The 21824-nt window shown below is 41.7% G+C and overlaps 1 protein-coding gene across 4 annotated transcripts in view; it reads right to left on the reverse strand.

Annotated features, from left to right (window-relative positions):
* Window positions 1–21824, reverse strand: part of ARHGAP27 (Rho GTPase activating protein 27) — a 64766-nt gene that overhangs the window by 10467 nt on the left and 32475 nt on the right. For 3 of the 4 annotated variants that reach the window (XM_007482489.3, XM_007482488.2, XM_007482490.3), the window contains 6 exons: window positions 5410–5838; window positions 5033–5236; window positions 4301–4381; window positions 4124–4213; window positions 1666–1733; window positions 747–837 (listed from right to left, as the gene is read on the reverse strand). In XM_007482489.3, the coding sequence (XP_007482551.2) occupies window positions 747–837; window positions 1666–1733; window positions 4124–4213; window positions 4301–4381; window positions 5033–5236; window positions 5410–5838 (963 nt within the window). Of the gene's footprint in view, window positions 1–746; window positions 838–1665; window positions 1734–4123; window positions 4214–4300; window positions 4382–5032; window positions 5237–5409; window positions 5839–19124; window positions 19562–21824 lie in introns of those variants that run through there. The other variant, XM_007482491.3, reaches the window with a different exon arrangement.

Consider the following 21824-nt stretch of genomic DNA (forward strand, 5'->3'; position numbering starts at 1 on the left):
TCCAGTAGGAAGGCTAGGTCCCATTCCTTGTTCCCTTTGAACTGGAACTCTTAATGCCCAGTGGCTAATTCAGGGAATGTTCATTTCCTTCTCTGGCTCATTTTACAAATGAGGAAACTGACGCAAACAGGGTGAAGTGACTTACCCAAGGTTACACGGCTAGTTAAGTTTCTGAGGCCACAACTGAACTCAGGCCTTCCTGACATAAGACCTGGGCAGCTAGATGGGTCAGTGGATAGAGTACCATTTTACATGAGGATCTGGCCTTAGACACTTCCTCACTGGGTGACCCTGGGGCAAATCACTTAACCCTGTTTGCCTCAGTTTCCTCACCTGTAAAATGAATCAGAGAAGGAAACAACAAACCACTGCATTTATCTCTGCCAAGAAAACCCCAAATGGGGTCTCAAAGAGTTAAACACAACAGAAAAATGACTAGCTATTCCTGGGAACGAAATAAAGGCAGAGGTCCAAATGTAAGAGGCAGTGCCGAGAAGCTAAGAGCTAAGCAGAGCATACATCTTCACGGGCACTGTCTTTCCCATCCAGTGTCTCAGATAAGGCATGCTTGTAAGGAAGACACAAAGTACCTGAACACTATGTTCCTAGATTCCTTCTGAGGTCAGCAAGAGGACACCTACCCCAGGTGTGTGTGGGCAGGATGCCTCCCAGAGAGGACCAGATGCCTTAGGGATAAAGTAGAGGGGACTGTCCCTGATATGACCCATGCTAGGTGGGGCTCTCACCAGGCTGCCAGCAGTTGAGGCCTTTGACTCCTTGAAGAAGGTCAGAATCCCGCCTTCTAGCACAGTCCAGGAGGAGCTCCAATTCTTCTTTCTGAGAAAAGGGCAATAATATCATTATCACCATCAGAAGAAATAGATATAATATTATATATTAATCATACATATTATATAATATGCATATATTATATAAGTTTATATATTAATTCTGTCTATATAATTATATATGTTTACATAATAAATTATACATATACAATTTATATATCATGTATATATAACATATTAATTATATATAATTTCTATCATTACATATGTTTCTATATAACATACCATATTAATTATATAGAATTTCAAAATAATGTTTATATATTAGAATATAATTATATATACATAAGTTATATATAACTATGTATATTTATATATGTTGATTATATAATTTCTAAATTACATGTTTATATATATCTTAATTTTGTCATTTCTATATCATTCTATATAATGTTTACATAATATATTAGGATATATTAATTGTATGTATACATAGTTTATGTGATTATAAATATATATCCATATAAATATTTACCTACTATATATAGCATATATATAAACATTATATATAATGTTTAAGAGTTTATCTATATAACCACATCTGAACTTCAAAACAACTCCATGAAATAAATCCAGTACTGATATACCCATTTCACAGATGAAGAAACTAAGGTTAAGTGACTTGCTCATGGCCACACAGCTAGAATTATCAGAGGTGAGAATCGAACCTATATCGTCCATTACACTTTGATGCCACTCTTGGTGCTTACAAACTACAGAGAAACAGCCTTGATGACATTCCCATCTGCACCCCACTTCACCTCAAGTTCTGGACTCTGACTCTGCTCCCTGAGCACTCTCAATTGCCCCTACTCACCGAAGACGTTTCCCTTTGTCTGCTGTCTTGGTGCGATAAAGGACACCAGCTTTATCCAGAGTCTTAGACTATGAGCATGTTGGGGAAAGGAGAAGAGATAAGGTCAAAAGCAGGAAGTGGGCTGAGGGAATCATAGATTTTAAGCCTTAGTAGGGGTCAGCTGGGTAGCTCAGTGAATTGAGAGCCAGACCCAGAGATGGGAGGTCCTGGGTTCAAATATGACCTCAGATACTTCCTAGCTGAGTGACCTTGAGCAAGTCACTTGACCCCCCATTGCCTAGCCCTTACCACTCTTCTGCCTTGGAGCCAATACACAGTATTGATTCTAGGACAGGAAGGTAAGGTTTAAAAAAAAAAAGACTTAATAGTCCTTTTACAGGAGGAACCCAATAAAAGCCTCCTGAATTAATTTGTATAAACTAGTCCAATCCTTGATGTTCCTACCTGGATGATGCTCCTTGAGGATAGACTCTTTTGCTTCTTTTTGTAAGCAGTGCCTGGCTCATAGTAGGAGCTTAATAAATATTTTATGGATTGAATTGAAGATAGCTCATGGGACTGGACAGCCATTAGAAAGATCTGTCTTGAAACTTTTGTGCACACTTTGGTCCTAGTTCACAATCAAAGAATCTCAGCTGGAAAGAACCTCAGAGTTCATCTAGCCCAGTGCAGGATGGACTCTAATTCTTCTTTACTGAAAAAGGGCAGTAATATTATTTCCCTTCCAAATCTTCCCTTCTTGATATTCAATCATTTTTCGGTCATGTTTGACTCTTTGTGAACCCATTTGGAATTTTCTTGGCAAAGATAATTTTGCAATTTCCTTTTCCAGCTCACTTTACAGAGGAGAAAACCAAGGTAAGTAGGGTTAAGTGACTTGTCCAGGGTCACATAGCAAGCAAGGGTCTGAAGTGAGATTTGAACTCAGGAAGATGAATTTTCCCTACTTCAAGCCTGGCACTCTAGCCATTATGCCATTTAGTTGTCTGAGGAATCTTCTTTACCAGATCCTTGATCAGTGGAAATCGAGTCTCTGCTCAAAGAGCCTAGAGATGGATAACTGCCCTCCGTAGCCCTTTTTTCACTTTTTAGTGCATTATTTTGATAGCTTTGACTCACTTCATACTTCAAGGTACTATAAATGTGTGAAATTCAACCAGTAGAAGTGAGGATAAATGATGAATCAAGACAACAGTGTTGTTGCTATGACTTCTTATCTACTGAAACAGAAAAGTGCAGTCCCCATTTGGAGAGGCTCCTTTTCTAAGCAGAAGAAACTTTGTATTAAGTATTATTTGCTGAAAATCTTTTTGATTGCATGCTAAGAGTTAATCGTTTTTTTTTGAAGCAAAGACACTTAAAGTCTCCTAAATTTGTCAGAAAACTTTTTCTTCCTTTTCTAATTTCTGCAGGACCAAAGGGACTATGCCCTTCATCTGGAAGTAACTGAGGAAGATATGGGCAGCATAACTCCTCCCATGCTTACTAACCATCTGAGAGCCAGCTGGCTACAATTTATCATTGCAATAATGCATAAACTTCAATAAACCTCAGCAGAATGAGTGGAATTGTGTGTTCTGTTGTTTTCATCTTTTAGGACAATGAGGTAATATTCATCAAATAATTATCTTTTTAGAGAGTGTTGTTAGTGCTAAATTTTGGGAAATGGGCAGAAGGACCTAATCACCAGCTCTCTGACCTTGGAATTAGAAAGGAGACTCACTGCCTCTTAAGAGCCCTTTCCATGTTTGGGCAGTTCTCACCTCTAGAATCAGATGGAATAATAACAATAGCTAGTTCTTTACATAACCCTTTATGGTTTGCAAAGGACTTAACAGATATTACCTCAATTGGTCCTCATGACAACTTTGGGAGTGGGTTCTACTATTATCTCCATTTTAAAGATGAGGAAACTGAGGAAGACAAGTTAAATGACTTGCCCTGGGTCACACAACTAGGAAGTGAATGAGGCTGGATTTGATCTCAGATTTTCCTGACTCTGCTTCCAGAGCTCTTTCCACAGTGCTATCTAGTTTCCATCTAGCTATCATGGATGTTAATTACCCAACTCGAGGCTGAGCTCCCAACTCTCTGGTGTCCCAACTCATCATGGGAAGTTCTCAGACTGGAAATGGAATCAGTTTGAGAATTGTTCTATTCCTTTGAAGATAAGGCAGACCATGTTTATTTACTACCTCACTAGACAGGTGGGAAGTAGGAGAGATAGATCAGAGTTTATTAGAGGAGATAAGGGTGAGGGTAGGCAGATAAGGGAATAAACAAAACAGAGGCAAAGGATGGGAGGAGAGAGGAAGACATGAAGAGACAGAGAGAGAAGCAAAACCTAGATTCAGGAATTCCTCTGATAAGCATTCACTGCTTGCCCAGTCACTCTCTCATGGCACCTTACATGCCTATCTCAGCCCCATTCCCTGAAGGAACCCCTAAAACCACTTACTTTTGCCTCTGGAGGACTGGCCAGTGTCAGGGAATCATTGTTCTGGCTGGTCTTGCTGCTGCTCTGGTAGCGCTGGCCTGTGACAGGTACCTGGAGAAGAAGATGGTCACTCAGGTCCCCCCACCTGCATTCTAACACCCCTCTCTTACCTTCCCCTCCCCTGATCTAGACCAGTACCTGGGGAAGCTCCCACTGGGTAGTGCTGTCACTGGGGTTGTAGAAGTATGGTTTCCCCTGCTCATCCTCGGATCTCATCCACTGGTGAGGAAAAGTCCAGTCAGTCAGTGACCACTGTATGTTGGGGGTGGGGGGAGGGAAGTAGTTCTTAGACAGGTGAACTTCCAGAAAGAAGTGGGGTGACTTGTGTCTCTGAGGCTGGGGTGGGGATAGAAAAGGGAAGGAGAGAGAAAGGAGAGGGTGAATGGGGGATGGAAAAGGGAAGGGGGAAGAAAAGAGAAGGGGAAGAAATGAATGAGGGGGAAGAAGAGAAAGAATGATGAGAAGGAAGGAGGGAAGGAAATGAATGAGAGGGAAGGAAAGAGGAGAAGGATTGGGAAAAGGAAGGAGGAAAAAAGAGTAAGTGAATGAGAGGGAAGGAGAGAGGAGCAGGATGAGAAAGGAGAAAGGAGTGAATAAGGGACAAGGAGAGGGAAGGAGAGAAAATGGAGTGAATGAAGGAGAAGGAGAGAACAGGATGAGAAAGAAAGGTGAGAAGGGAGGGAGTGAATAAGAGGGAAGGAGAGAGAAGAAGGATGGGGAGAAGGAAGAAAAGGAGAGAAGGATAACATTTCCGAAAAGAAAGTGGATGGCCTCAGGAAAGGATAATAGATTTGAAGGGGAAGGGGTTCCATAGGAACATCTATCTGTAAAGGCTCCAAGGGAGCTGTCCTCTTCCCAGATCTAACATACCTGCTCTTGGGTATAAAGGTTGGTATAGAGCAACTGCCCATCTGGAGAGATGTGGCAGGACCAGCCAGGGGGTGTATAGGGGTCAGTTGTTCTCCTTGGGGTTGGGGATCCTGGGCTGGGGTCAGTGTAAGAGCTCACTGGAGAGTAGTCTTCCTCTGGGTAGCATGTTAGCTCCTCTGGATAATCTGCCTCTGGTGTTGGTGGCTGGAACACAACACCCCAAGTCAAGAATCAGTGAGTTGCTCTGCCATCTTGGATATTCTTTCTTACCCTATTCCCTCAACCCCAACCACCACCCACCTTCCACCTCCCTTAAGACTTCAGTTCCATCCCAAGGTGACATCTTCTCTCCCGAGACTTCACCATCCCATTCTCACCCTTTGGTCCATTGGGCTACAGGGGGCAAGTTCTGTTTGCATCTCAGGGGTGGTGGACTCCTCCCATGCAGTCTCACCAGTCAGGGGGTTGTAGAAGAACACTCTCCGGCTCTCTTCATCCCAGTACTGATCCCACTCTGCTTCAGGGTCCCCTGGGCTGCCCAGAGGGGATAGAGAGGTAGCCGGGCTAGATGCAGATTCAGTAGGTCCAAAGGGAGACTCCCAAGTGGTCTCCCCAGTGCTTGGATTATAATAGTAGGGCCGTCCACTGCCCAAGTCTGTATGAGTCTCCCACACTGGGCTGGTGGAGATAGGGATTGGGGCAGGGGCAGGGGCAGGGGCAGGAGCAGAGGGAGAGGCTGGAGCCAGAGCAGGAATTCGCTGCTGCCTCTCTACGTTCACATATACAGGGTCCAGAGAATTCTCTACCTGTGAAAGGAAGAAGGGTCAGACATCATAGAACTGAAGAGAAGAAAAGGGGTCAAGTATTGGTCTACCTGCTACTGGGAAGGAAGGAAATCTGAAGTCAAAGAAGAAGAGAGAAATAAGCTTGAAATAATCACCTTTTGGAGCTTCAATTAAGGCCCCATTCCCATAAGAGGGCCCTAAGCTCACTCACTTTCTGGCCAATTTCAGGGATTCAGAACTGCATATAAGAAATATTTAGAGATCTAACTGAACTCTAAAAATAAATATCCATTGTAACCCATCACCCCCACCCCCTCCCACTATTTTGTGCCCTTTTTCCCCCAATAGTGGGACATGATATCTCTTTAAGGATCATTTCCATCCCAAACATGAATCAATTCAACATCTATTTACCTCTTTAAGAAGTGACTACGTACAAGGCATTGAACTAGGTGCTGGAGGCGTGACTAGAAATCTTAGTGTCTCAGCCCTCAAGGAGTTTATGTTCCACTGAGAGGAGGAGGATTCCAACATGGGCACAGAAAAGGGATCATACAAGGTAGATTGTAATTGGTCATAGTTAAGATCCAGACAAAATGCTATATATAGGAATATCTGAGGATGGGAAGGGAGGATAATTTCACTGGGGGAGAAGGGAAGCAATCAGGGAATGCCACTTAGAGGAGGAGGCATCTGAGCTATGGGCCTTGAAGAAAGAATGAGAAATGACAGTGGGAATGGGAATGAGTGGCATCAGGACCCAAGAACAGAACTGAAAGTCAAGCCATAAACAACTTTTGGGTAAGATGTCTGTGTGAACAGTGGCAGAGAAGCCCAGAGAACCCCAAATGGTAATTGGAAAACCCTAAAATGGCACCAAACTAAATAAGAAGGAAATTCAAAGAGAAACTATAGCAAGTGCTTTCATCCAAGTTAGAACTTCACAAAAAGGAAGTAAGTAAGCATTTATTGGATACTTTCTTGCCAGGTACTCACTTTACAAATATCTCATTTTATTCTTGCAATAACCCTGGGAGGCCAGTATTGACCCAAGGGAGGTGCTCACTGGGGTGTTCTGGAAGTCCACAGAACTCTAACCTCAGACACTCCAGAGGAACTGGAAGATTCAGTGCTAGGATCCAATCTGGGGGGTTCAGGATGGGGAGGGGGGGAGAGGGAGGGCCTGAAATCTACCAGCATCCTGAGCACAGTCACGGAAGAGGAAGTCAGCAGCAGGAGCCAAGGCCACTGAATTCAGAACCAAACAGGGTGTGACTGTCTGAGCCAAGAATATACAGTAGGACAGAGCCCAGTCCTGGCACAAAGTCCCAATTCAGGAACAGGTTGTAGATAGGAATAAATACAAGTAGACACTAAGCTCTGTAAATATGATAGATTCATAGACAAACAAGAGTCCAACGCAGAAGGCACTAATTCCACAAACACTTTAAGTAGAGCCTCAAGGGGAAAGAAATTCATGACCACAAGGATTACAAGAGTACCTAGAAGAAATGAATTAGAGATTTTAAAAAAAACGAAATTAAAAATAATTGAAGAATTACGATTGGGGAAAAGTAGAAGGAAATTTCTGGCCCAAATGGCTACCTGGATGGGGGCAGATTTTCAAGTTTCAACAGATACACTCCAGGCAAAAACCTAAAAATTGCATGAGTTGAAAGAATTTCCAAGAAATCTGATAAGAATAAACTGATGCAAAGTGAAGAGCCAGATAAACATTGTACACAATAATAGCAATATTGTAATGATGATCAACTGTGAAAAACTTAACTACTCTGAGGAAGATCATGATATAATTCCAAAAGATCCAGGATGAAAAATTCTATCCACTTCCAGAGAACTGGTGTATTCTAAATTGAAGCAGATTGAAGCATCCTTTTATTCACTTTTGTTATTTTTCTTATGTTTGTGTATACCTGTTTTCTTTTGTAACATGGCTAATACAGAAATATGTTCTGCATATCTGAGACAGCCAAGGTGGTGCAGTGGATAGCATGCTGGGTCAAGAGTCAAGAAGACTCATTTTCCCATGTTCCAATCTGGCCTGAGACGCTAATTGTGTGACCCTGGGCAAGTTACTTAATGCTTTTGCCTCAATTTCTTCATCTATAAGGATTGTTATAGCTAATAAATATTGATATAACAGGATGAAGAATGAAATGGCAAATCATTCTACCATCTCTGCCAAGAAAATCCCCAGAGTCAGGTCTGAAAACGACTAAACAACAATGTTTTACAAGACTTTCCATGCCTTCTCAAGGGATGGAGGAGGGGCAGGAGAGAGTTCAAATCTGGCCTTAGACACATCCAAGCTATGTGACCCTGGTGTGAGAAAACTGAAGGAATTCAGGAGATTAGGACAGCAAATGGTTAATTGTGGAAATTGAGAGATCTACACTGAGTCCATCTTGTGACTCAATTCTGGAGCTAGCTCAGCTCCTTTTCTATTCAATCACGGGCTTAATCCAAATTCTCCTTTGTGAGAAAAATTCATTCAATCATGGGAATGGGAGAAAATCTTATTGTGCTGTTTAAATCTAGCCCCACATGGCTGGGAAACTGGACCACCTGTGCTTGCTGTACTAAGTAGAGATTCGAAGACAGAAGAGCATTAATGGTTAGACAATTGGGGTTAAATAACTTGTCCAGGGACACACAAGCTAGGAAGCATCTGAGGTCATATTTGGACCCAAGACCTCCCGTCTCCAGGCCTCCAGACTATTCATTATCCTGTCCCTGTCCCTGTTAGAGATTCTTATGCACCAAAGACTTAGGTTATATTGCCCAGAAATACAGAGCTTATTGCTGAGGTAAGGAGTATCCTTATAATTATACATCTCAAGCAACTCGTATGTCTTATCTGAAAACTGGTCCATTCTGATTAATCAGTTATTGTTTCTATGTTCCTTTGATAGTTTACAGATGCTTAGCAAGGAGTAGAGCACCTCTTATCCTGAATTCAGGTAATTGCACCTGTTCACTTTCCTCTTCCCAACTTGGAAAGCCCCTAATATTTCATCCAATTAGAAATCAGGTTACCTAATGCTGTAATATTTTCCTTTAATTGGTCTTATTTGAGTAATTGCTTAACTAATGCATAAGTTTGTCTCCTTCTATACTCAGGGTCTAGTCCTAAGCTGAGGAAGGGATTTGGTCCCTATTTGTTGGGCAGTTGGCATACATTGCTTAATAAACTGATATGCTCAGAAGATCAAATCTTTGTTCCCTTATTTCATTTTCTTGTTTCACTGGAAAAGTCACAATTTCTGTTTGACTCAATTTCTCAGCTGTAAAATGGGGATAATAACATCTACCATATAGGGTTGTTGTAAGGTTCAAATGAGATAATAAAGTGCTTCGCACATAGTAAGTGCTGTATTAGTTATTATTATTATTTTTAATTTGTAAGGCTCTATATTAAGAGGCAGCAAAAATGGAGGGCCTCCCTGAGAAAGCCCCAGGGTGACTGGAAATACACAGCAGTAATCTTGGAAAAGATCTGGAGTTGTAGTAACCAGAATGGTTGTGAGCATGACAGAGCCCATCCTGGGCCATCCCAGGTACTAGGGACTCTGAAATGTCTGGAATTCTTGAGATGCCATTGAAGGCTCGGAAGAGTGTCAGTGTTTTAAACTTCAAAACTACCTGGGAGGTAGAATGTACACAAGAACCCAGGGGTTACATAGCAAACTGAAGATATGGACTAACACAAGAAGATATAGACTATAAAGAATTATGATGGAGGGGCAGGTTAGAGCACCAGACCTGGAATCAGGAAGACCTGGGCTCAACTCTGGCCTCAGATACTTCCTAGTTGTTTGATTCTGGGCAAGTCCTTTAATCCAAATTGCTTAGCCCTTGTCCTTCTGTCTTAGAATTGATACTAAGATAGGGTAAGAGTTTAAAAAAAAATAAAAATTAAAATGGATCCAGAGATACCCAAAAATCCAACCTAGAAAGAGAAAATAATTTGACAACTGAAACCAGTGGCTCATAGAGAAAAGTGGATTTTCCACAAGGACTGTAGGAATACTTAGAATAAATTAAATAGGACACTTTAAAAATGAAATAAACATGCTGGAGGAAAGAATTGGAAGGAGAATAAGTAGCTTAGGAGACAAACCTTACCCAAGTAATGGATTCTCTGAAAAGTACAATAGACCAAAGAGAAATGAATGACTCCCTAAGAGAAGAAAAATATTTGAACAAAATTGACTGAAAAAAAGCAAACAAACAAACCCAGAAGATACAAGGTATCTCCTATCAAAAAACAAGTGGCCTAAACAACACATGTCAAAGAGAGGCAAGTTAGGAATCCTTAGACTCTCTGAAAACCAAGACCAAACAAAACTCCTGTACACAATATTTCAAGAAATCAGATGAAAACTGCTCCAATTTAATAGAACCAGAGGGCAAAGTAAAGATAGAAAGAATCCATTAATCATACAATATAGTCTGTAAGGAAAAGTTCTGGGCACGTCATCAACAAAATACAGCACTTCCATGGCAAAGAAAAAAATAATACCAGGAAGAAAGAACTAAAGAACCAAGGAATCACTTAGGTTCACACGAGTACTGGTAGCTTTCATCTCCACATGACATTTTAGAATATAATACTGCAAAAGAGAGAGACTTACAACCAAGAATAACTTAACCTAAAAAATAGAATACAATCTTAAGGTGGGTGGGGATGCAGGTGGAATTTGTACCTTTAATGGAACTGAGGTCTTTTAAACATTCCTGAAGACATCAGAAACTTTGAAATGCAAGATTCAAGAGAAATCTAGAACATTCTATTTGAGTAATTAGAAGGGACTTATGATGAATAGCTAATATTCTTACAGGAAAAAGAAACAAATATCTTGTTAGAACCTCAATATCTTCAAAGAATATTGAGGGAAATAGTTTAAAATGGTAGAGAATTAGTGGGGGAGATGTAAATTGGTTCTGTTCTGAGAGTTTTAGAGAAAGGAAAGTAAAAGGATTATATAATGTAGAAAGGAGGAAGAAGAGGGTAGAAGTGGTTATTTCCCATATTTGGGTATACCAACATGAAAGAAGGGGTGGTATAGCACAGGTCAATGAATGTCACTGTTAGCTGAACCTGAGAAAAGAGGGTTTGAGAATACATAGTTTGGTGAAGAAATATATCAAGAACAATAAAGAAAATGCCGATATGGAGAGAAGGAGTTAAGAGCAAAGTCAATACTGGGGAGAATAGTTATAAGCAAAACACTTCCTGATCCCAAAGAGTTAATTAAAAAGGGGGGAAAAGAAAAGAAATGGAAACTAAGCTGCTGTCCATTGAATTGCTGGACAAACTGTGGTATATGAATATTGCTGAGTTATGAGAAATGTCAAAAAAAGATGATTTCAGAAAATCCTGGAAGTCAGAACTGAGGTGGAATGAAGTGAACAGAACCTAAACAATTTATACAATAACATTGTAAAGAAAAATAACTTTGAAAAATTTAAGAACTCTGATCAAAGCAATGCCCAACCACATCTCTGAAGGTCCTATGCTGAAGCATATTATATCTCTCCTGAGGATGGTATTTTGGGACATGGTCACTGTGTGGATTTGATTCGATAGCCTATGCTTATCTATTGTAAGAGATTTTCTTTTCTTTTTATAACCAAAGATGTGTTACTAAGCAGGAAGGATGCCAATGATGATGCCAATTTAAAAGGAAAAAAATAAGAGGACCATAGAAACATTTTGATTATATGTGGAAGTATACAGAAGGAAATTCAGAAGAAAGTGGTCAAGTTAGGATTTATTAGAGACTACAGACTGTGCCAAGTTTGGGGGATATGAGGAAAAACGAAAAATGGTCTTTGTTTTCAAGGAGCTCACAGTCTAATGGGGACATAACATGTAAGAATTGTGCAGAGCCAAGCTATAGACAGGATAAATTGGAGATATCAACAGAAGCACTAAAGGCACTAAAATTAAGGAGTATTAGGAAAAGTTTCTCACAGAAGGTAGACTTTTAACTGAGTTTTGAAGAAATCAGGAATGCCAGGAGCTGGATTTGAGAAGAGAGAGTAGCAGGCATGTGGAACTGCAAGTGAAAATGCTCAGATGCTAAGAAGTACAGATAAGTGGTACAATTTTTAAAAATAACAGGTTAAATTTATTATATACTTTGAAAAAAAAGCTGTGGTATAAAAGAGATTGTTTCTGCGCTGTTTCTTTTTTCTGCTCTACTTTGTATACAGAAATGCTCATGGTTTAAAGTTTATTTGGTTGTTATGTATTGTTGTGTTCAAGACCAAAAAGAAAGAAAAGAAATTGGAAGGTTATAAAAAAGGCTTACAACAGAAGAGATGGAAAACTTTACCCAAGTAAACAAGGAACCTCCTGAAAGTAGCCAGTAGCAAATAGAACTCAATCATTCCATGAGACAAACAAGAACCACTAGAACAAAGTCAAAAGAATGAAAATGTAAGAAGGAACCTACAATCAAAAACAGACCTGTTGTATCCCAAAGAAATTTTTTTAAATGGGAAAGAACCTGTTTTTATAAAAAAAAATATTTATAGTTGCATTTTTTGTGGTGATAAAGAATTAAAAACTAAAAGGATATTGCTCAATTGGGAAATGGCTGAACAAATTGTGGTATATGATGGTGATGGAATACTATTGTGCTGTAAGGAATGATGAACAGGATGATTTCAGAAAGGGCTGGAAAGACTGACATGAACTGATTCAGAGTAAAATAAGCAGAACCAGGAAAACATTATACACAGCAACTATAATACTGTGAAATGATCAAATGTGATAGACTCTACTACTAACAACAAAACGATGATCCAGGACAATTCTGAGGAACTTATGGAAAAAGAATGATATCCACCTCCAGAGAAAGAACTGTTGGAGTAGGAATGCAGATGAATTCATTTGATTTATCACTTGTTTATTTGGTTATATGTTTTGGGGTTTTGGTTTTATAAGATTCTTCACTTACAAAAATAAATAATATAGGGGCAGCTGGGTGGATTCAGTGGATTGGGAGCCAGACCTAGAGATGGGAGGTCCTAGGTTCAAATCTGGCCTCAGATACTTCCAAACTGTGTGACCCTGGGCAAGTCAGTTGACCCCCATTGCCTAGCCCTTACCACTCTTCTGTCTTGGAACCAATACACAGTATTGATTCCAAGATGGAAGGTAAGGGTTTTAAAAAAATGAATATAGAAATATATTTTGTATGATAATTCATGTATAACCCAAATTTAATTGCTTCTCAGCTCCAGGAGGGTGGAAGAAAGAAGGGAGACGATTTGGATCATATAACTTTAGAAAACTTATGTGGAAATTTGTTATTAAAAATAAAAATAAACAAAACAAACAAAAAGCAATAGCCCCAGAAAACAAGTCCAGGAATGAACATTTAAAAATCATTGCACTCCCTGAAAGCCATGATCAATCACTTCTGGGCTAAGATGGCTATAGAGTAGAAGCAAGGGTCTTCTTCTCACAACTGATTGATATAAAGCACCTCAAAAAGACAAATCAAAATCAGATGAGTGATGGGGCTTTACCATAGGGCACAGCCTTGAAGGTAGGCAGGGTTTGGGCATTTCCATGTTATAAGGGGGTAAAATTACATCTACCAAAGCATGAGCTGATCACCCCTCCCCCACTCCACCTATGTCACCAGAGTCCGAGTGAGCATGGGGCAATCTCTAGCTTTTCAGGGCAGGCTGAGGTCACCATTGGTTTACCCCTGAGGGCAGCAAGACTTGGGACCCCAGGAGGCTGAGGAATGCAGAGCTTGGGTGCAGAGATAGGGCTGAGAGGGGCTGCCCACAGCAGACTCAGTGGATATTGAAAAATAGCCTCAGGGCAAAACTACTCTGTAGCTCATACAGAAAGAGCTGCCTAACCTCCTCAGACTTCTGGCTGGGAATGGAAGAAAAAACTAACATAGCAATGGCCACCAACACCCAAGAACTACAATCTACAACTAACCAAAAAAAAAAGAAAATAAAAAAAAGCCTCTGACCTGGATCACTTCTATGGAGAAAAACAGCAGACTACAGAGGAGACAGCAGAAAGTGACAAACAAGCAAACACACCCAAACTTCCCCCTCTACCCCTCCATGGAAATTGGTCACAAGCACTCTAGGAACTCAAATTGGAGTTCAAGAACCAAATCAGAAAGATAGAAGAAATTTGGCAAGGAAAGTGGGAAATAGTTTTAAAAAAACAGTTTAAAAGACAGAATCTCCATGCCCATCAATTGGGGAATGGCTGAGCAAATTGTGGTATATGTTGGTGATGGAATACTATTGTGCTAAAAGGAATAATAAAGTGGAGGAGTTCCATGGAGACTGGAATAACCTCCAGGAAGTGATGCAGAGCGAGAGGAGCAGAACCAGGAGAACATTGTACACAGAGACTAATACACTGTGGTATAATCGAACGTAATGGACTTCTCCATAAATGGTGGTGTAATGTCCCTGAACAATTTGCAGGGATCCAGGAGAAAAAAACACTATTCATAAGCAAAGGACAAACTATGGGATTGGAAACACCGAGGAAAAGCAACTGCCTGAATACAGCGGTTGAGGGGACATGACAGAGGAGAGACTCTAAATGAACACTAATGCAAATATTATCAACAAAGCAATGGGTTCAAATCAAGAAAACATCTAATGCCCAGTGGATTTACGCGTTGGCTATGGGGGGTGGGGGGGGAGGAAAAGAAAATGATCTATGTCTTTAACGAATAATGCTTGGAAATGATCAAATAAAATATATTAAAAAAAAAAAAGACAGAATCTCCCATTTGGAAAAAGAAGCCCAGAAATCACATGATAAGCAAACTGGACACCAGAATTGACCTACTAGAATCCATGAAAAGCAGGATAGACCAAACTGAAAAGGAAAATCAAAAGATCATAGCTGAAAACCAGTCTTTAAAGACTAGAATTGGGCAAGTGAAAAGCCATGACCAAAAAAATCCTGGATTCTAAAGTTCAAGAAATCATTATTGAAAATGACACAAATCTATCAGAACCAGAGGGCAAAGTAAAAGACAAAAAAAAATACACCAATTACCTATTTTTAGGAGAGAGGCAGTATGCTTTATCTTTGGAAGTATGGACTTGGTCAATAGTTGGTCATTACATCGGTCAATGTCTTTAAATCTTCTAAATTTTTAAAAATTATTTTTCTGGTTGTTTACTTTTCCTGGCAACAATTCATTCAGGTCTTCCCAAATCTCTACAAATTATTCATATTTATCATTTCTTGTTATATCACAACTTGTTTCAACATTCTCCAATGATAAGTGCATCCCCTTTCTATTTATTTGTGACCAAGAAAAGTGCTGCTTTAAAGAAAGAGCTGTGATCAAATTTGAGTTTCCTAAATAACCTGAAAACATAATTGAGTGTGGACTATTCTTAGTCATGAGCAAAAGTAAGAAGTTCCTCAGTGGAATTATAGAGTTGGCAATTGATGGAGCACAGGTAATTTGTTTATTTTATTTTAATTAAACCCTTACCTTCAGTCTTAGAATCGATACTATGTATTGGTTCCAAGGCAGAAAAATCATAAGTGCTAGGCAATGGGGGGTTAAATGACTTGCCCAGGATCACACAGCTAGGAAGTATCTGAAGTCAGATATGGCTCCAGGACTTCTTATCTTTAAGGCCTGGTTCTCTATCCACTAAGCCACCTAAGCTCCTCCCAGTAACTTCTGATAATCAGCTGAGAGGATCAGCCATATTTGGCCTAAAGAAAAATGTAAACTAGAGACATTTTAGGATGGCCCATTAACCTTGTCAGGTAGGCAATGGGTCTTGGGTAGGTTCTACAGGTCTTAATCAACGTGACATGGGGTTGGGGACTGGTCAAACACACTGATGGCTGAAGAAAGGAATTTTCTAGAGAGAAAAGAGCACAAGATTTAGAATCAGAGGACCAAAGTTAAAATTATAAGTCTGTTACTATCTGTATGACTTTTGGCAATTTTGACCTCTCTTGGCTTCAGTTCCTTCCTTTTTAAAATAAGGGAGCAGAATGTTTAAAGTTACTGGTAACAAATAGTTCTGAGGTTTCATCTCATAAACATCAACTTGACAAAAGTGAAAAAGATGGACATGGTCAATACTGGAAGAGTTGTAGAAAAATATGCGGTGTTGAAGAAACTGCTAAGAGAAAATTATACTTTGTCAGTTATATCTTTGGAGTAGAATTTTGATTTTTTAAATTTTTGGCTTCACTGCTTTGTTATAAGGAAGAGTTATTCTGGATAGATGTGGAAAATGACTGCTATAAACACAAAAGGCATAAAATATTTTAAAAAAATAAGTCAGGCACACTAATATGTTATTGGTGGAGTTGCAAATTGGCCCAACTGTTCCCGAAAATAATTCCCATTATAGGAGAAAAGATGCTAAACAATTCATAATCTTTGGCCCACCAGTCCTGTTATTGGACATGTACTCAAGGCAGTCAAAGACAAAAGAAAAACTCCATGTATGCCAAAATATTCACAGCGACATTTTTTGTGGCAGCAAAAAACTTAAAAGCACAGTAAGTGCCAACAGGGGCGCCTAAGTGGCACACTGGATATTGCTGACTCTATAGTCTAGAGGACCTGAAATCAAACCCAGCCTTAGACACTTCCTGGCTATGTGAAAATGGGCAAGTTGCTTAATCATCCTACTGGCCTTTGTTTTCTCATCTATAAATGAGCTGGAGAAGGAAATGTCCAACTACTCCAGGATCTTTGCCAAGAAAACCCCAAACAGAGTCAGGAAGAGTTGGACATGACTGACGATTGAATGATAGCAACAGAAAAGTGGTTCAATTATTACCAATTGTTGGACAAGTGTGGTATTATAAATGTAATAGAATATCATTAGCGCATCATGAGAAACATCAGAAGACCTGTATGACATGATGGAAGAGCAAAAAAAGCAGAACAAGAACTTCAAGAAATGACTGTCAATGACTTAAAAAAAAATAAATAAAACATGAAAAAGTAACTGAACTCAGAATAAATGAAGTGACCAGTGCTGAATCCAAAGGTCAGGTAGCTATCGTCGCCAAATGAGGGAAATAGGAATAAAAATAGTTATACTGGACAGTTTTGACTATAACAAGAAATTGCTCTGAAAAAGGGAGGGAGAATATTAATCAAATATTTAAGTGCCTCCTATTATATAGAGATTGTGTTAGGTGCTGAGGATACAAGCTGAAATAATGAAAGTCTTTACTGACAGTGAACTTATATTCTAATGGAATAAAGGAGAAATTATGATGTTTTGTTTTGTTTTTTAAGGAAAAATAAAATGAGTGGTTTAGAAAAGATGGTCTCTAAGGGTTCTTTCAGCTCTAAGTCTCCGGCTGCCCTATAAGCTCAGGCGGTATGGTCCTTGGGATCCAATCACCTTTTGGCACATCATTTCTGTGCCCCCTTCCCTGCTCTGCTCAGTTCACAAGTGGAGAGTGGTAATATGTCCTCTGATACCATTAGAACCCAGGCAGCACCCAAGTGGCCAAGCCAAAGTGAAGCAGGAGAGTGACATCAGATAGGAGGAAAACTTCCTGAGAATGAAAGGTAGGTCATAGCCATTGCCTGAGGAAGTTCAGGTAATTCTTTCCTACAGATTTTTAGGAATTAGTACCTCTACCAAACACAAATTGAGGAGGATGGGAGATGCATTCAGGGGCTGAATGATTTAGACATCTAATATCCCTGAGTGTTAAAGCCCTCTACTGCCTCAAATAATCTTGTATTTACTTATTTGTGCTTCCCTGATAGAATGTAAGGACATCAAGGTGATTTGATGGATAAGAGGACCAGGCCAGGAGTCAGGAAGATATGAGTTCAAAACCAGCCTCCAATATTTACTAGCTGTATGACCCTGGGCAAGTCACTTAATCCTATATGCCTCGGTTTCCTCATCTTCAAAATGACTTGGAGAAGGAAATGGTAAACTACTCTAGGATCTCTGTTAAGAAAACCCCAAATGGGGTTGCAAAGAGTCAGACAACTGAAAAACAACTGAACAATACCTGCCTCCCAGGGTTGCTGTGAGACTCAAATGAACTGCCAACTTTAAAGGGGCACGAATGTCAATTATTGTTCGTTATCCATAAGACCTCTGAAATCTCTCGAGTCTGATGCTCTGAGCTGACCTCCGAAAGGCTCTGCTACCCTATGAAATTTAGGCCATGATCCAAGTTCCATGCTGAAAAGCTTCTCTCTAATGATTCAGACACAAGCTCCTGTCCTATCTTCCCTACACCTACTCGGGGACACTCAAATAAAATTAGATTATGTCTCAGTTCCTCAAGTGAAAGCTTGCTCTTGGCCGCCAACCTCTGAAAAATGTGCCAGTGAGCTTGATCGAGAAAGCCACAGTTCTCAGGCTTCTGGACCAATCCTGGGCACGAGGTCAAAATTCCAGGACTACCAGCCCCTGTTCCTTGGAATGTTGTGCCCTCTGGGTCCCAGGCATTCCAGGGGAGCATTCTTGCTTGCTTGAAAGGCAGGGGCATTGTCTAAGAAAGGGACCTGCAGGGGCAGCTGGGTGGCTCAGTGGATTGAGAGGCCTAGAGACCGGAGGTCCTAGGTTCAAATGTGGCCCAGCTGTGTGACCCTGGGCAAGTCACTTGACCCCCATTGCCTAGCCCTGACCACTCTTCTGCCTTGGAGCCAATGCACAGTATTGACGCCAAGATGGAAGGTAAGGGTTTAAAAAAAAAGAAAGGGACCTGCAAATGACAGATGGCTTCTATAGAATGGGATCTTCTGGACCTGTTCCTCAGCCTTGAAGGCCAATGTCACAGAGCTCCTGCAGCCTCAGAGCATCGGTCCCACCCATCCTCCTCCGCCTGGCCACCTCGCACTAACCAGGTTCTTACCACATCCCACCCCACCCCTCTCACAGCACTTCCTGACAACGGTCAACCTTTCCTGGCCGGGCCTTCCTCCTTCTTGCACTGACAGCGCCGCGTCGGTCGGCCCCAGCGCTCCCTGTGGCCCTCTTTTCCCTCTCTCCTGGCATGGAAAGAGAGCTTGCGGGGCAAGGAGTCCGGGTTCCCCACGACGCTCGCCAAGTTCCTCCCTCGTGAAGCATCCCCCCGCCCTAATTCTTCAATCCGTCATCTATTTCCGCGATTTGCTGAGAGCGGATCAGGTGCTGTTTAGGCCCCCTCTTGGCTCGAGTTCCGTGACTCCCCGTCCCTGTCATCCCCCTCCGCAAACAGCACAGCCGCATCTCTGCCCCTCCCACGATGCTCTCGCCACATCCCTAATACCAACCTCCGAAGGGGCCCTGGCACCACGCCCCTCACCCGGGCATCTGGCCTGCCTCTGCGAGGCCTGGCTCCGTCTCCAGCTCAGCTTGGCAATCATGTCCACCATCCTAGCCCCTTGGGGCCAGTCAGAAAGTGGGCCCTGGGCTGGACCGGGGGTGAACCCGATGGAGCACAAGCCTCAGGGATGGGCACAGGGGAGCCCAAAAAGAGAAGTTGTCCAGAGGTGAAAGGAGGCTGGGTCTCCAGCACATTTCCTGTCAGGGCCAAGGGAGCGGAAGTGTTGCTGGGGGCAACAGACAGGGAGGCAGAGACAGTTCAGGGGCGAAGAAGTCGGGGGATATTTTTGCACTTCCTGAGACAACAATGGAGCCCCCAAGCAGAGGCCGGAGCTCCCGAGACCTTCTCTTTTCTCTGGAGAACCACAAAGCTACGGGGATGACCCTCTGAGGCCAGCGATGGAGGCGAGTCCGAGGGCTTCATCTCCCGTCGTCCCCTACACCTTTATCCACAGTGAAGGACCACAAGGCAAGTTCAGCTGGAGATACAGGGCGCAGAGTCGGCTAGAGAAGAGGCAGTCCTTCGGTGGTGTATCAGATCCTGTGACAAGGCAGGGAGCCAGGCTTTATGGTCCCTCACTATCCACAGCACTAGCTAGGTGGGGCAGTGAATAAAAGCACTGGGCCTGGTCAGGAAGACCCGAGTTCAAGTCCAGCCCCAGATAGTCATTTAACTGTTCGCCTCAGTTATAAAATGGGAATAATAATTGCACCGATCACCTAGAGTTGTTGTGAGGATCAAATGAGATAATACTGCTTGGAATATAGCAGATGGTTAATAAACATGTGTCCCCATTGCGTCAAGGAAACAGATAGGGCTAAGGCTCACTCGTCTCCTACTGGCCTGAACCACGCCTCTAGCTTTCTCTTCCATCACGCAATGCATCCCTGACTCCAGAAAGTGTGATTGCCCAGGAGGGGTCCACAGCACAGGACCTAATAATTTATGCTTTGCTCATGGTTCCCCTCTGACGAAGGCCTCCAAACAGAAACCTCATCCCCATGCAAGGTAGTTCTGAGACTATTTAGAAAAGTAAGACTCATGGGGACAGCTAGGTGACTAAGTAGCTAGAGAGCCAGGACTAAGGACACAAGGTCCTGGGTTAGAATTTGACCTCAGACACTTCCCAGCTGTGTGGCCCTGGGCAAGTCACTTAACCCCCATTACCTAGACCTTACTGCTCTTTTGCTTTTGAGCCAATATGGATTCAAAGATGGAAAGTAAGGAAAGAAAGATGGAAGAAAGGAAGGGAGGGTAGAAGAGAGAGAGAAGGAAGGAAGAAAGGAAGAAAGAAAAGGTGCAGACCTCAAGTTGGGGACAGTTGTGATAGCTGGGCTAGGATAGGGAAGAAAAGAAATAAACATGAGGAGAAAGGGAGACTGCTTACCAAAGAGGAGCTAATGATGGAGAAAATCAGAGTTTGAGCCATAGATTGATTTAATCCAGTAGTTCCACATGTTGAGTACAACCCTCCCTGGCTCAAGAAGATACAGGGGCTCCCTATTGCCTCTAGGGTAAAAAACAAACTCCTCATCCTAGAATTTAAAGCCTTCCAAATCATCTCTCTAGCTTCACTTCATCATTATTGTTGTTCAGTTGTTTCAGTCATGTCTGACTCTGTGACCCCATTTGGGGTTTTCTTGACAAAGATCCTGGAGTGGTTTGCCATTCCCTTCGCCAAATCATTTTATAGATAAAGAAACTGAGACAAACAGGGTTAAATGACTAGCCCAGGGTCACACAGCTGGTAAGTATCTGTAGTTGGACTTGAACTCGGGTCTTCCTGACTCCAGGCTTGGCACTCTAGCCACTGTGCCACCTAGTTGCCCTTCACTTCATTATTACTCCCCTCATATACTTTACTCACTATATTCCAACCAAACTGGACTACCAGTTGTTCTTAGACTTCTTCCTAACCTCAACTATCTCCATTAATTTACATAGGCTGTCTCACACAAACACTCCCTTCTCATCTCTGCCGGTGAAAATCTCTCTTCCTTTAAGGCTCAGCTCCAGGAAGCCATCTCTAATTGGCTCACTTCCCCCCCACCGATACCATCTTGTGCCAGGCACCGAGCTAAATGCCTTTTTACAAATATCATCTCATTTTATCCTCACAACAGCCCTGAGAGCTAGATGCTATTATTATCCCCATTTCACAAATGAAGAAACTGAGGCAAAGAGGTCAAGTGATCTGCCCAGGGTTACCGTTAGTGTCTGAACATTTTCAAGCTGCCCCTCAAGTTTTGCTAGAATGCTGCCTGAATCTCTATGTTATTTAGCATGATTTCTGTCTAAGGTTCCCATTATCCCTAGCCCCTTAAGGAGACAAAATCGATTCCAAACAGCTTGAGGGCAGAAGCTGTATCACTTTTCAGGTCTGTATCCCCAGCACGCAGCAGGTAGATTGAGAAAGAAGCACCTGAGGACTGAAGATGAAATATATGAACTTGCTTCCTCCCAGGGTGGTGATGGACTCAAAATGCTGAAGCTCCGGGTCTGAGAAGGTCACTCGCTGCTCTATAAACTCCAGTGGCTCCCTATTACCTCCAACATCAGTAAAGGCCTAGGTATCTGGGGTTACGTGACTTACCCAGGGTCACACAAATAGGAATTGTCTGGGGCCAGATTTGAACCCAGGACTTCC

Source organism: Monodelphis domestica, chromosome 2 (genome assembly GCF_027887165.1).
Source record: "Monodelphis domestica isolate mMonDom1 chromosome 2, mMonDom1.pri, whole genome shotgun sequence".
In the NCBI taxonomy this organism is placed as follows: domain Eukaryota; kingdom Metazoa; phylum Chordata; class Mammalia; order Didelphimorphia; family Didelphidae; genus Monodelphis; species Monodelphis domestica.